Here is a 16,309-nt window from a genome sequence, read left to right on the forward strand (position 1 = left end):
AGCACCAGGACAATGGAAACCCCCATAAAATTACCCCATTTTGGAAAGCAAACAGCCCAACGTATAATTTTTGAGGCATAATGAGTCTTTTGAATATGTCATTTTTTTCCACAAGTTTTTGGAAAATGTGGAAAGAAAATGAAAACACATTTTTTTTACACAAAGCTGTCCATTTATGCAATATTTCTAACACATAGCATGTACATAGCAAAAATTGCACCCCAAAATACATTCTGCTATTCCTCCTGAGTATGGCGATACCACATGTGTAACACTTTTTCACAGCCTGGCCACATACATAGGCCTAACATCCAAGTAGCGCTTTACACAAAGTTGTCCATTTATCCACTTTAAGACTGGGCCTATTTTTGACACTTGGTGTTTACAAGCTAAAATCATTTTTTTTTGCTAGAAAACTACTTAGAACCCCCAAACATTATATATTTTTTTTTAGCAGAGACCCTAGAGAATAAAATGGAGATCGTTGCAATATTTTTTATCACACCATATTTGCGCAGCAGTCTTCCAAATGCGATTTTTTTGAAAAAAAATTCACTTTTTTGAACTAAAACATAAGAAAACAGTAAATTTAGCACAATTTTTTTCCATAATATGAAAGATAATGTTACGCCGAGTAATTAGATACCCAACATGTCATGCTTCAAAATTGTGCATGCTCACAGAATGGCGCCAAACATTGGTACTTAAAAATCCCCATAGGCAACATTTTAAAAATTTCTGCAGGTTACTAGCTTAGAGTTACAGAGGAGGTCTATGGCTCAAATTATTGCTCTCGCTCTAACGATCGCGACGATACCTCACATGTATGGTTTGAACACCGTTTACATACGTGGGCGGGACTTGCGTATGCGTTTGCTTCTGCGCGCGCGCTAATGGAGGCAGGGCACTTTAATTTTTTTTTTTTTTTTTTTTCCTATTTATTTTATTTATTATTTTTTTATTTTTACACAGTTTAAAAAAAAAAAATGTTTTGATCATTTTTATTCCTATTACAAGGAATGTAAACATCCCTTGTAATAGAAATAGGCATGACAGGTCCTCTTTATTGTGAGATCTGGGGTCAAAAAGACCTCACACCTCACAACTACACTAAAAAAGAAAAAAAAAAAAAAAATTGTTGAAAGAGGAAAAAAAAAAAAGCAAAAAAAAAAAAAGCGGCCCTTTAAACCGGTTGCTAGGCAACGTCTTTTGACGTAGCTCCGGTCCTCCAAGACCATAGAGTTGAGTGAGGGCCATCTTGCCCTCACTCGACTTCCTGTCTCTGAGGATCCGGGATCGGATAGTTTTCCCCGCTGCCGGCGGGTCCGGTAAGCTGGGAAAACGTCTGGGACGCGGCAGGAGGGGGGGGGGCACCTCTTCCCCTGCACCGTAAGGGTAATTCCGCGGCGAATCCGCCACTGGGACCACCCTTATCTGAAAGCCGACCGCCCGCCGTTTCAAAAAATACCGGGATTATGGGGGCTATCTGCTGCCATAACTCCAGTATTTAGCTTTTAATGGCCGACGCATATAGTCGTTAGGCGGTCAGTAAGTGATTGCATGTATATGACAAACAGGTGACGATGACTGATGGGGTGACAGGTGACAATGACTGATGGGGTGACAGGTGACGATGACTGATGGGGTGACAGGTGACGATGACTGATGGGGTGACAGGTGACGATGACTGATGGGGTGACAGGTGACGATGACTGATGGGGTGACAGGTGACGATGACTGATGGGGTGACAGGTGATGATGATTGATGAGGTGACAGGCGACGATGATTGATGAGGTGACAGGTGACGATGATTGATGGGGTGACAGATGACAATCACTGACGGGGTGACATGTGACGATGATTGATGGGGTGACAAGTGACGATCACTGATGGGGTGTCAAGTGACGATGATTGATAGGGTGACAGATGACGGTGACTGATGGGGTGACAGGTGACGATGTTTGATGGGGTGACAGGTGACGGTGATTGATGGGGTGACAGGTGACGGGCGATGGTCACTGATGGGTGACAGGTGACGGGCGATGGTGCACGGCGGTACTGATGGCAGTCTCTGGTGACCGGTGAACTTTAGGCTATGTTCACATGTGAGAGCAGCGATCATGGGCAGAATCACTGCGATTCTGCCCGTGATCCAGAAATCATTGCAAATGGCGGGACGCCTGTGCGTTGCCCGTGATTTGCAATAGCACCCCAAACGCTGTGCGATGTTGCTGCGATTTCCGCCTGCCGAATCGAGGTAACATCACGCAAACAACGCATGACGCCCCAAAGAAACTCTTGTACCTTTTTTGGGCGTCATGCGATGTTTGCGCGATGTTACCGCGATTCGGCAGGCGGAAATGGCGGCAACATCGCACAGCGTTTGGGGTGCTATTGCAAATCACGGGCAACGCACAGGCGTCCCGCCATTTGCAATGATTTCCGGATCGCGGGCAGAATCGCGGTGATTCTGCCTGCGATCGCTACTCTCACATGTGAACGTAGCCTTATGGGTGTCAATTTCTGGGCACTGATGAGGTGACTGTTGGGTGACAGGTGACATTGGGGGGGGCTGAGGACTGTGTGTGGGGGACCTTTATTTGTGTGCTTTTTACTTTTTACAGGGGTACAGAGCAGTAACTCACTATTTCTAGCTCTTCTCCCCTCACACTGGAAACTGTATGAGGAGAGAAGAGCTAGTAACACTGAGTTACTGCTCTTTGTTTACATTTTCTGATCGGCTGTGAATGGATTCACAGCCGATCACATAGTAAACAGTCACTGTCAGTGACTGCTTACTACCGCCGGTGACAGCTGTGTTCCTACGGAACACAGTGCCACCGACATGACCGCGCTGCGCGCTCCTGATCGCGCATGCGCGGTCATCTCCCGGCCGCCTCCATTGTGATCGGCTGTGTCATTGGAACACAGCCGATCACGTGGGAAACAGCCATGCCTATTGGCTGTTTCCCCCCTGCCGGTGACCGGCTGTGTCCCGGGGACACGCCGACACCGGCAGTGCACGGCGGCCCAGGATAATAGCCGCACCGTCCCGCCGTCATATGACGGCGGGCGGGCGGTAAGTGGTTAAAGACATTCATACAATATTACCATGTCATGACTACCCACATTAAAAAGGCATGGTAAAACATTTCTAACTGCGCCTTATATTTTTCACCTGGCATCTAGTACAGAATAAGAAGTGCATCAGACATGACTAAAGGCCCATTCACACCGAAAGTTGAGCTGAGTTTATCTACATTGATCAATACGGACTCAAAGCAACAGCACATAGAAAGCTGAACTTCACTTTGTGTTATGCAAGTTTTTATTTATGGTCTTGTATGTTCTAGAGACAGTATTAATTAGACAGTATTAATATTTTCATTTAAAGGGAACAGCACAACATTTTCTGTTCTTTTAAGTGTAGAATATAGAAAACTGGCATGGCCTGTTTTCCTTCTTCAGTTTACGAAATGGAAATCAAACATTCAATATCTAAAGTCACAATGTGTACGTCTCCGTGAAAAGAAGTCAAAATATTTCACATGCTGCTCCAGTCGAGATAAGGCTCCACATTCCACATCTCAGTTGTTGGCTCGGCTCCTCACCGAAGCAATCAATTGTACAAGCAACCGCAATTCTGCATACCAAGATCAAAATATTATTCTTCCTTTAATAGGGTGGTTTTAATAGGGTCAAGATTTTTTACCTTCATGCATTCTATGCATTAAGGTATGCAGCAGCTCCTAATCCTCACCTGAGCTCCCACTTAAACCAGCAATGTGCATGACAGCTGAGCTTCTCTCATTCCTCATTAGTGGAAACATCAGTGGGAGCCACTGGCTTCTGCTACTATCAATCACAGCTAGTGAGCCAATGAGAAGAGAGCAGGGCCGACCAAGCAGCCTGCCATTGGAGGCACTGACAAAAGCGCTGCACAGAGCAGGTAAGTATAACATGTTTGTTTGTTTTTTTGTTTATTTAAAGCGTTTGTTACCCCAACACTTCATATTTCGGATATGTGGCTGCTGTACCATGCACTTGTATGAGAAAGTCTCCTGTTCTCTTTGTTTTGCTTCCTTTGTGTCCCTGCTAGTCCCCTTGTTTTCCTATTAAAAACTTAACACACTAAGCAGAACACACCATGGTCAGTTATCTAGCTGCGCTAAGAACTCAGCTTGCTCTCCTCACATTGTTCTCACATGGCCCTGCTGCACAGCTATTCACTGGGAAGATTAGTGTACTGCCGCTTCTCTTCCCCCAGCTCTTATGCAGCTGAGAACAGAGGGAATGTGATCACTTAATAAAAGGGAACAAAAGGTATGTATTATGTTTCTTTTTATATCTATACATAAATGTGTGCCTTTTATTTTGATTTTAAAATTAATGGGTTGTTTTACAAGGTGACCGTTTACAATCACTTTAATGAACCTTTAATAACACCCTTAAGACAGCCAACAGGAAAAGGTTCTATTCTGACAGGACTCAGGCTAGGCACAGCTCTTTCTCAAAGAGAAAGTGCTACGCTTAACACAAACCACATCAATGAAAATATGGTGACAAAAAGCTATGAGCTGCATGACAGTGGCAATCCAGAAAAGGATTGTAGAATACAGTCTTTATAGTAATAGCTTATCTAGATAACCCTTTGGATAATTTAGCATAAATCCTCCTTTACGTCTTTTTAATTCTTTACTTGGAATCACACACACAACAGAAATAAAGCAAACATCACACAAACATGTTAACAAAGGATTACATAGTCTGAGTGTTTGATTATTGCACCTGAATTTACAATGGATTACGGTGAGGTGTAGGACACAGCTCAGCTCAGTGGTCTCTAAACTGTGGCCTGGGGGCTGGATATGGCCCTTTGCTTTCCTTTATCCAGGACTTGGGGCACTATTCTTCTCGCTGATACAAGATACTATTCTGACAGCTGACAACAATGGACCATCATTTCTCTCCCTGACACAAACAATGGGGCATTCCTTCTCCTCATGATACCAACAATGACGCATGAATCCTCCCCCTAATAACAAATGTGGCCATGGTAACTCCCGCTGATGCCAGGAAAATGTCCACTCCCGCTGGCCATAATCCGGCCCCCTAAAGTCTGAAGGACAATAAACTGGCCCTTTGTTTAGAAAGTTTGGAGACCCCGGTCACAATTGATGAGGAATCCTCTTCACTTTCACAGTTACTGTTAAAGGAGAACTCCATTCTAATGGGAAAGTAGGATATTTGTGTAGGAGAAGAACAATCTATATTTGCAATAAAGAGGCTAATGCTGGTAGTGCAATTCAACCTTAAACACAATTTGTGCGATCACTTTGCAACAGGAACCCGCTCTACTAATTTAGTAAATAAACCCCAAGCATGTTTTAGGGCTATTTTGGAAGCAAAAAACATATAGCAGAGACATTAGTTAATTTCAACCATAAGGCTGCATTTAGACCTGAGCGTATCCTTTTCAGGCGTTTTTTGGGCGATTTTTCAAGTATTTCTTGGGCGTTTCTCTGGCGTTTTGTGAGCGTTTTTTGCAGACGTTTTGAGGCTAAAGTGGTCCTCCTCTTCCTCTTTATTCGTGGGGGTAACAAGCATTCTAAATGGCACCCCCACACATGTAAAAGTGAAGGTCTGGACCCACAATGACATCACGTGGTCTATTTTACCATGCGATTTTACTGTAGGCTGCAGACACGCCCTGCGATTTCACATTCGTGGGGGTAACACACATTCAGAATGGCATCCCTACGCATGTAAAATTGAAGGTCTGGAGCCAGTGACATCACATGGTCTTTTTGACCATGCGATTATCCTGCAGGCCGCAGACACGCCCTGCGATTTCACGTGTGATTTCACATGCATGTGGGAAACACGCACATGTCTGCAAAAAGTTCAGCTTGTGAACAGTACAATACAGGCTGCAGAACACCAAGAAATACATGACATCTGATAGGACAGCAAAGGCAAAACATGTCTGCAGAAAACACTAGAAAACTTACCTTTATCATCCTTCTGGGATAGTGTCAGATTGCACCACCCGACAACCATTTTTGATGAAATTGCATCCCATACTCTTGCTTTGAAGTTCCTGTTTTTATATTTTGGGTCTTTGGTGTCATAAAACAACAAGGATATTCCTGCACCAAAGTAATAAAATTCTCAGCTTCAAACAGCAGGCTGCTTTCCTCCATCTTGCTGAACCATGTGATTTATGTGAAAAATGGGTGTGTAAAAAGGGGTGGAGACCAACTGTGTGTTTGAAAAACGCCCGTGAAACGCCCATAAAGGCGTTATCATTCATTCCTATGGGACCAGAACAGCTCTTCTTCAGCCCAAAAAGAAGCTACTGTACTTTTTTGAACTTCAGGCATTTTGCTTCAGGGGACAATATGCTCAGATGTGAACAGGGGTCATTGAAATTAATTGGATTTTTATTGTTGGGTGTTTGGATTTTCACAGATGAGCATTTTATGAGCGTTTTATGGGCCTTAGAGTTCAGAAAATATGACAAACTACCAAGCTTACACCTGGCAAAAGAGTTCCATTTCTGCAAGCTATATAAAACTGGAGTGAGGAAATTCAATTGCTGGACTCCCCAGAGGCACAACAGAGAATGCTGCTGGTAGTTAGTGCTGGAGGTTTTAGGCCAGCAGGCTCCCTTGATAAAGCTAGGAAATTATTTTACTGCAAGGCACATCTATAGTATAATAAATACCAAGCAATTCTCCAATAATCGCTCCTATAGCAATTTAAATAGTTTCCCTGTAAAAATATGAAAACGTTTGAGGGGGATGTAATTTTGATATTGATATACTCAATACTCACATTAGAAAAATTACACATGATCTATAACAATCTTTATGGTAAGATGAAAATAATTTTCATTGTAGCATTGTCCGAATCTCCATTTTTGTGATAACTTTTAAGTCTAAAGCCTCGTACACACGCAACGATTATCGGCCGACCGGTCGGCCGTCTTTTGTCCAGTAATGTTGTGTTGGTTGAAATGTGCTCTAGACTGCACACAAATTTTATCGGCCAACAAAAACCAACTTCAGAATTAATTTCATGTGCTGGTTTACTTTCCGTGTGTTTTTTCTTCTCTGAGCATGCCCAGTCTTGCTCATCAGATTTTTGTCTGCCAAAATCTGTACTGACTGACAAACAATCGGCCGTTCTGTTGACGGTCAACAAAAATTTTATAGCATGCACACCAGATTTTGTTCGGCCGAAAAGTCGGAGTCGGTTGTCGGAAGCATCATACTAACAAGCCGAAAATCAGCCAATCGGACGTTGGCCGAAAATTCACGGCCAACTATCGATGCGTGTGTACGAGGCATAAGATTTAAGTTAACCCAAATAATGAAATTAACATTTTGCATTCCTGTTACCTTTCTTATATGTTGTTGTGAGATAGTGCTGTAGAATAAAGCCCAGTTCACACCAGCAGCTCTGTGAGAATACAGTTGCTGGTGTACAGTGAGAAGGCTGTGGTCTTGATGAGCTGGAAACAATGGATCATACCTCAACCTTTTTTTTTTTCTCCAAATAAAATGGCATTTCAGTCACCTCTATTGGCCGCAGCGCTGGGGAACCCAATATGCTGAATCGCACCAGCTGCGCTGGAAAAACGTACTGCATGTCTTTTTTTCAGAGCACAACTACATCACAGTGATGTAAACTGAACGGACTATAAACAGAGCAAATTACTTTTCCTGTGTGAAACTGCACTGGGCAAGGTGTCCCTCTCCTCTTGGCTTAGGATCTACATAATGCTGTGCCAACATATGGCATGCCTATGGTTCTGTTGTCAGCTTGTGACATCACAAAGCAGGGTCCCAGCCTGCATTTGGGCTTTAAATATAACATTTCAAAATTGGAGCAGTCACTGCTGACTTGCCAGGTTTACAATTAAGGGCTGTCATGCTTATCCATGCTCCATTACTTAATGAGACCCAGGGACCTTGAACAAGCATGTGCATAGTGAGTATCCCAACAACTGATCTAAATCTGATTAGTGACTCAAACAGTGAAAGAAGGATGGGGATGACGTCTGTGGAACCTGTCTGCAAAAGAACTTGGCTGCTCCAGTAATCTGATGGCAACAGATTCTTTTTAACCACTTCCCACCCAGCCTATGGTCAAATGAGGGCCAAGCGGGTGCTTTCCTATCCAGACTAGCCGTCATATGATGTCCTGTCAGAAAGCGCCAATCAAGCAGCGGCACGTTCTGTCACCGGCCTTATCCACGGGAGATAGCCAATGACTGATCAGAGTATTGGCTCGCTGCCAGTACCATGTGACTGCCATGACGAATCAAACTAGGTTACCTGACAGTTGTACACAATTAATGGCTTCCTTTCAAGCCATTCATTGTGTACAATTGTGTTGCTAGCTGTGATTGGACCATGTGATCACATGGTCCAGACAGGGTTAATCATGGCCCATGTGTAGCATGTGATTAGCTTTGACCAATCGCAGCTAATAACAAAACAGACTGAATGATTCAGTTTTATTCAGTAAAATGCTTGCTTATAGTAATGTAACTCACTCATATAAGCAAACTATGTGCTTGCTTAAAAAAAAAAAAAAAAAAAAAAACTTCCCTAGAGTAGTACAACGGTATTACTATGGTAACATCAAATTGCTCTAGCCACAGTGTGGTAAAAAAAATAAATAATGTAATAAAAAAAAAAAAAAAAAACTTCTATCATTTTTTTCATACTGTCACCAGTCAGTATCCCTGATCACCGCCACACCAGTTATATGATAACACTGTACTGCACTGGTCACAGCATGTAAAAAAAAAATATTGGGAATTTTTTTTTTTTTTTAATTTTTCAAAAAAATGACAAAAAATTACAGATTCAAAAAATTTGCTATGCCTCTTACTAAATACCTTGGACTGTCCACTTTCCAAAAAGAGGTTATTTGGGGGGTATTTCTACTACCCCAGCATTTTAGGACCTCAAGAAATGAGAATCAGTCAGTACATAAGTGATGATCAATTTTCAGATATATACCATAGTTTGAGGATTCTTTCCTACAGACTAAGTATACACTGAATTGATATATTTTTACCAAAGAAAAGTAGCAGAATACATTTTGGGCTACGATTTATGAAGAATGAGTATTTACTTGCAATTTTTTTTTACCAGAAACAAAGAAAATGTGTTTTTTTTTTTTTTTTTAATTTACAGCCTTTTTTCGTTTTATCAAAAAATTAAAAAAACTCAGTGGTGATTAAATACAACTAAAAAATCTATTTGTGTGAAAAAAAATAAAACATTTCTTATGGGTGCAGTGCTGCAAAGCCTAAAATTGACCTGGGCAGGAAGGGGGGTAAAAGCACCCTGTATTGAAGTGGTTAAAGAATAATCCTTGCCAATACTGAATGTTCCTTCATTTGGTCTTTGCCATTATGCAGAACTCTGGTACATCCATAGTATCCATGTGAATGTAATATAAATGTAAACTTGAGTCTTGAGTCTATATTTTAGGCAGTTTAGCTCAGTCTCATTTTAAATTGTCTGAATCACAACAAAGCATAGACAGATGGGAATAATGGTACAAAAACATTTTACTTACTCTGGAAGTGTGGGTGTTGGCAATGGTGTGGGGGTACAGGGAGGAAGAGGGCTCTGGTCTCCTGTCTGTTCAGAAAGGGAATATTTGATATTTGTGTATTCATGCCCTTTCCTCTTACTTTTCTGAAAACAAAAGAATATATGGACTGATTAACAAAAACACAATACTTTCACTCAAAAGTCTAAACAGATATAACTGTTCATATTTTTAGCTTAAAACAGAACTCCAGGCACATAGGATATAGCATTGAATAGTGTAGCAGCAAGCTTTCCTTTAGACAAACCATTTGCATCACTCCAGCAAGCCTATTCTATTACAAAACTATCTTCAAAATGGCTGCCATTTTCAGCTGTTCAGACTGGTTACTCCAGCCTACTGTGCTCAGTGACTGGTGAGTTTTTTTGCCCTCCAGAATGCTCTCATAAGGCAAATGCCAGTGTCACCATTTTAGGGCTGTCTGCAGCGGCAGGATCATAGCGGAGAAGGCTAAATGGGTTTACTGCGCCTCTCTCCACCCTCCTCCTAAAAGCTCAAGACAACGAAGCATATTGGGGTTACAAAAACTGGTGCAGCTCTGCACAGAAACCAATCAGCTTCCAGATTCTTTTCTTAAAGCTTAATTGAACAAGCTGAAGTTAGAAGCGGATTAGCTACCATGCTCAGCTGCACCAGATTTTGTATTCTCCAGTAGTGATCGACCGATTATCGGCAAAGCCGATATGTCGAGGGCCGATATGCACTTTGCCCGATATATCGGAATCAGCCTTATCGGAATCAGCCTTTTGATTTACCGATATTGCCGATATTTTGGGAAAGTGCTTGTACCGGGGTGATGCCTGCAGTGTCCATAGCCGACGGTCGGCTGTCTTGTAATGACAACCGATGCGGCCGAGAAGCCGCTCGGCTGTCATTACAAAGGAGCGGGAGGGAACGCCCCCCCACCCGGGCATCCTACCTTCACCGCCGCCGTCTGACCGGGGTCTCCATTTGAACTCTGCGCCGCTGAGTACCCGGAAGTGATGGCATGACATGCCATCACTTCTGGGTACTGGCGGCGCCAAATTAAGAAAACTTATAGCATTCAAAACAGCCAAACTTGGCGTTTTGAATGATTTTAAGTGCAAAGGAGGGGTTTGGGGTCTTTTAGACCCCCAGATCCCTCCACCACAGTACCTGTAGACATTTAAAAAAAAAAAAATTTTAATGTCCGAAAATATCTGCAGATATCGGCCGATACCGATATCCGATGACCAAAATATTGGTCAAAAAAAAAAAGATATCGGTCGATCAATACTCTCCAGTTTTAGTATATCAACCTCATTGTGTAGAAAATCAGCAGAAAAGAAAGATTTATTATCTACCCTGCTGTACCTCTCTGCCCCCATGCAACGAACCAATGATCAGCATTAAACAGTGAGCGAGGCAATAGTAGGACAGAATTTTGGGCCGATACACAGAAACTACTGGGCAGACGACAACATAGTCAACCTGCTAGATGTGTTGGTGCTGTATCAGTACTGGTATGATTGAGCTTTCTGCCTGATACACTTGGATACAAGGATGACAGAGTCATCTGTTCTCAATGTCACCACTCACAAACTTTCCCACATTGCTACTCACTGCTGCCATTGCTAAGAAAAATCTTTTTTCACTCATCATTGTCATTGCCAAGTCATAGGTATACACAGGTGAATATCTACAGGAATGAGGCATTTAAAAAGTATGTTGGTTTAAAGAAAATGCAGCGAATTTCATTCTGTATAACACCCATAGTAAATATTTTTGAAGGAAACTAAACTAAGCAGGGCAATAACTTCTATGCAGGACGTGGTAACCTTACAAGCAGACCTGAACAAAATAATGGGGTGAGCAACTACATGGCAGATGAGGTTTAATGTTGAAAAATGTAAGCATGAACACAAGTAACTCGCTAGGGGGAAACCTTTGGGTGAATCCAAGATGGAAAAGGACCCGGGGGTCCTAGTCGACAACCGGATTGGCAGTGGCATGCAATGCCAAGCTGCTGCAAGCAAAGCCAACAGAATACTGGCATGTATAAAAAAGGGGATTCACTCCAGAAATAAATAAAATTATTCTCCCACTTTACAAGACTCTGGTCCGGTCACATCTGGAATATGCCGTCCAGTTCTGGGCACCGGTCCTCAGAAAGGATGTGCTGGAACTGGAGAGAGTCCAGAGAAGGGCAACAAAAATAATTAGGGGAATGGAGGACATTAGCTATGAGGAAAGACTACAAGCATTGAACTTATTCTCTCTGGAGAAGTGACGCTTGAGAGGGGATATGATATCAAAGTACAAATACTGTACTGGTGACCATAGTATAAGAAACAAACTTATTTGAGAAAGGGAATACAATAAGACACGTGGCCAATCACTAAAACTAGAAGATAAGCGGTTTAACCTTAAACTACGTAAGGGGTTCTTTACTGTCAGAGCAGTAAGGATGTGGAATTCTCTTCCACAAGCAGAGGTATCAGCAGGGAGCATCGATAGTTTCAAAAAAACTATTAGATGGGCACCTTAAAAGACCACAACATAAAGGGGTATACAATGTACGGTTAACAGCAAACACGCACATTATGGGTCGAACTGGATGGACTGATGTCTTTTATCGACCTCACTATGTAACTATGTATGTAACTTATGAGCCAACCTCCTTTCTCCCACCATTGAGGATAGAGTGGATTCAAATTAACTGCAGACTAATATATGAAAAGCTCTGCATCTAATAAAATGGCTATAGCCCACTGGTTGCCATAGAGTTTGCCTTTGCAAAAAGAAAGCCCTGTATGCAGAATGGCAGTAGACACCGTAACAAAGCGTGGACAGATGCATTGATCTCCTTCCCAATAGTGCCTGTATAATTCTAGCCATGGCAATGATACAAGGAACGGCATGGGACATTTAGCGTCCTAGTTAAGCACTACTAAACACCAATAATGGGGCACCATTTTTTACTGTCCACTGACAAAATGGTACCATTTCTGCCACTAACACCAGGGCATTTATTACTACCACTGAGGCAAGGGTATTTAAATTTCCCATTGACTACTGACACTGGAATGTCCACTAACAAAGTGGTACCATGTCTCCCACTAACACCGGGGCATTTATTGCTCCCACTGATGCAGAGGTATTTATTATTCCCAATCACTACTGACACCAAGGTATTTATTACTCCCACCAATGCAGGGAAATATATTTTACTCCAACTGACCACTGATGCAAGGGCATTTTTTCCTCTCAGTGACAACTATTGTAGAGGCATGACTTCTGGTTATTGATGCAGGGACATTTATTATTCTCATGTGACTTCAGGAAAAGAATTCCAGGAGCACCATTTGACTTTTTTCCCCATTCAAATACTGGAGGAGGGAGAGCTGTAATGAATTATTTTAACCAAATCATGAAACAGAGTGATTTACAGTAAATTTGGAACTTTCCACTTGGCACTTTTAACACCTTAAATTATTTACAACTGCTATCTTTGAAGCAGAAAACAGAATCGGCGCTAAAATGCAGTCAAATCACTGCACCAGAAGACCAAAAAATGGGATAACTTACAGTAAAATCAATTTCTCAGAGTCCACCGACGGACGTAGCTGCTGCTTTAAATCATAGACGGATGAGTAATAAGCCCCTCCCACTATGCACCATAACACCAAAAAAATGGGATTTTTGACTTACCATAAAATCTATTTCTCTGATGTTCATTGACGAACACAGCTCCTGATATTCTTAACCATTGGGTTACACTGCCCCCTACAGGTGTAGGACACTAGGCAAAAAAAAAAAAAAAGTCTAGCTATGCCCATGGACAGTCCCAGGAGGTATACTCCCTCTCTCTGTTATAGCCACTCAGTTTAGTTACAGTGTCAGGAGAATTACAACTCCACAGAGAGGTGGGTGCTGTGTCCATCAATGAACATGAGAGAAATGGATTTTAAGTTAAGTCAAAAATCACATTTTATCTTTCATTCATTGACGGACATAGCTCCTTATATTCTTAACCATTGGGACGTCCCAAAGCAGTGTAAAACATGAGGGGTGGGAACAGCAAAAAACGAAACAGCCAACCAGGCTACAGGAGCTCAACCAAAACAACTGAAGCCCACCTGGAAAAAAACAATACACCCTCAAAGAGGATAAAGCCCTCTTAAACAGCAGCCTGCAAAACCTTGCGGCCAAAAGAAGCATCCGCAGATGCCAACACATCCACTTTATAGAACCTTGTGAAAGTGTGCACCATTGACCAGGTGGCCGCCTTACAAACCTGAGTCACAGATGCCTGATGACTGCAAGCCCAGGAGGCACTAAGCGCCCTAGTAGAGTGTGCCTTGATAGGGAAAGGAGGAACCTGACCCCTGAAGAAAAAGGCCTCAATCACCGTCTGTCTGATCCATCGGGAAATGGTCCCAGAAGAAGCAGACAACCCTTTATGAGGTCCAAACGTGAGCACAAACAGACTCCGTAGCTGCCAGGTACACCCTAATTAGCCAGACTACATCCAAGGTACGCAAGGCAATTTCCTTTGGCTGTTTAGGCCTGGGACACAGGGAAGGCAACACAAATGTCTTCAGTCAAATGAAAATCAGGGATAACCTTTGGGAGGAATGACGGACAGGGGCGAAGAACCATATTATTCCTGTGAATCACCAGGTAAGGTGAACGACAGGATAACGCCGCCAGTTCCAACACCCAGTTCCAACACCCTGCACTCAGAGGTGATAGCCACCTAAAAGGCCACCTTCTGGGACAGCAAAAGCAGGGTAATCTCCCGAAGGTTCTCAAAGGGAAGCTTCTGGAGAACCAAAAGCACCAAATTGAAATTCCACTGCAGCAACGGAACCTGCACTGGGAGGAACCACATTTTGGACAACCTGAAGAAAGGAGTGTGTGGCCAAAGGTTGTTGGAAGAAGACTGCCAAAGCAGATACCTGGCCCTTGATGGTACTCAAGGCCAATTTCCATTCAACCCCCCCCATTGAAGGAAGGTCAAATGCCACCGAGATGGAGCAAGGATGAATCCCAAGAGACTCACACCACGCAATGTACGTCTTTTACGGACGATAGTAGATCTTCCTAGAAGTAGATTTCTTAGCTTTTAAGAGGGTAGGAAATACCGACTCGGATAAACCCCTATCCTTCAGGACCTGGCGTTCAACAGCCAAGCCGTTAAAGCCAGCGACTGTAAAGCAGGATGGAACATTGGTCCTTGGGACAGCAGATCCTCCATGAGAGGAAGATTCCAAGGAACGTCGGCTACAAGCCGCACCAGATCAGCGAGGCCAGTCCGAGGCCACTAAGATGACCGGAAGCCCTTCTGCCTCGATCCTGTGGAGAAGTCTTGGCAGAAGCTTGAGAGGAGGGAAGGCGTAAAATTAGATGATATAGACCCCAGGGGGCCAACAGCGCATCTGTGGTGTCTGCCAGAGGATCCCTTGACTGAGCCACAAACCTCTGCATCTTTCTATTGAGCCGAAACACCAACAGATCCACCTCGGGGGTGCCCCACCAGAGACACAGTTGATGAAACACCTCCGGATGAAGTGACCACGCCCCTTGGTCCAACGCTTTCCAAATTAGGTAATCCACCTGCCAATTTTCCACACCGGGAATGTGTAAGGCAGAGGGGGCTGGAAAGACCTGTTCTGCCCACCTTACAATGCCGGCTACCTCCAGAGCTGCCAGGACACTTCTTGTGCCCCCTTGGTGATTGACATAAGCCCTCGACTGTGGCATTGTCCAATTAAATGCGCACTGGACAACCTTAAAGATGATCCGTCCAATGGTACAGACACAGTCTGATTGCTTGGAGTTCCAAGAGACATTGATCGGTAGTCTGGACTGTTCTAGCGTCCAGATCCCCTGAGCAGAATGCTTTTGAGGACACCTCCTCAGCCGGACAGGCTGGCATCCATGGTGACCACTGTGCAAAATAAGGGGAGGAAGGATTTACCCAGCCGTAGCGACGGTGAATGAAGCCACCATATCAGGGACTCCTTCGTTTCCAGACTCAGCCTGATCAGATTGTCCAGAGACTGCGGAGTCTTGTCCCATTTTAAAAGAATCTCCCTTTGCAGTGATCTCGTATGGAACTGTGCAAACTGAACTGCCTCGAAGGTAGACACCATCAGGCCAAGCAACTGCGTGCAAGTCCGGAGGGATGACCATCTGCTGGACAGCAGGAGATGAGTTGCAGCCTGCAATTTCTGGAGTTTGTCCAGAACAAGGAGCACTCTAGCAAACATGAGTCCAGAGTCGGGCTCAGATAGTCCAGCTTCGTGGAAGAAACCAGAGCAGACTTCTGAAAAATCTGAATCCAGCCGAACTCCCGCAGAGTTCACATTGTGATCTCTAGATTGTCCACCCAAGCAGAAGAAGACTCCGCTCGCAGAAGGAGATCGTCCAAGTAGCCCAGTACCACGATCCCCCATTGGCGTAAAAAGGCTAGCCCCGGGGCTAACACTTTTGTGAAGAGCAGAGGGGAGACAGAAGGGTAACGCCACAAACTGAAAATGCTCCTCTCCCACAGCAAAGCAGAGAAAACACTGGTGACTGGCACATATTGGAATGTGAAAGGTAGGCATCCTTGATGTCGATAGAGGCAAGCAAATCCCCCTGACGTAGGGACGCAACCACAGTGCAAATGAACTCCATTTTGACCTTCTGCACCCGCACAAAGCA

The 16,309-nt window shown here is 43.5% G+C and overlaps 1 protein-coding gene across 1 annotated transcript in view; it reads right to left on the bottom strand.

Annotated features, from left to right (window-relative positions):
- The window catches only part of PTPN11 (protein tyrosine phosphatase non-receptor type 11), a 113,645-nt gene that overhangs the window by 14,410 nt on the left and 82,926 nt on the right, over positions 1 to 16,309 (bottom strand). Inside the window, exon 14 of the mRNA XM_082243776.1 lies at positions 9,602 to 9,723. Coding sequence (XP_082099902.1) covers positions 9,602 to 9,723 — 122 coding nt within the window. The remainder of the gene's footprint in view (positions 1 to 9,601; positions 9,724 to 16,309) is intronic.

Source organism: Pelophylax lessonae, assembly GCF_965119305.1.
Source record: "Pelophylax lessonae genome assembly, chromosome: 1".
NCBI classification, from domain to species: Eukaryota; Metazoa; Chordata; class Amphibia; order Anura; family Ranidae; genus Pelophylax; species Pelophylax lessonae.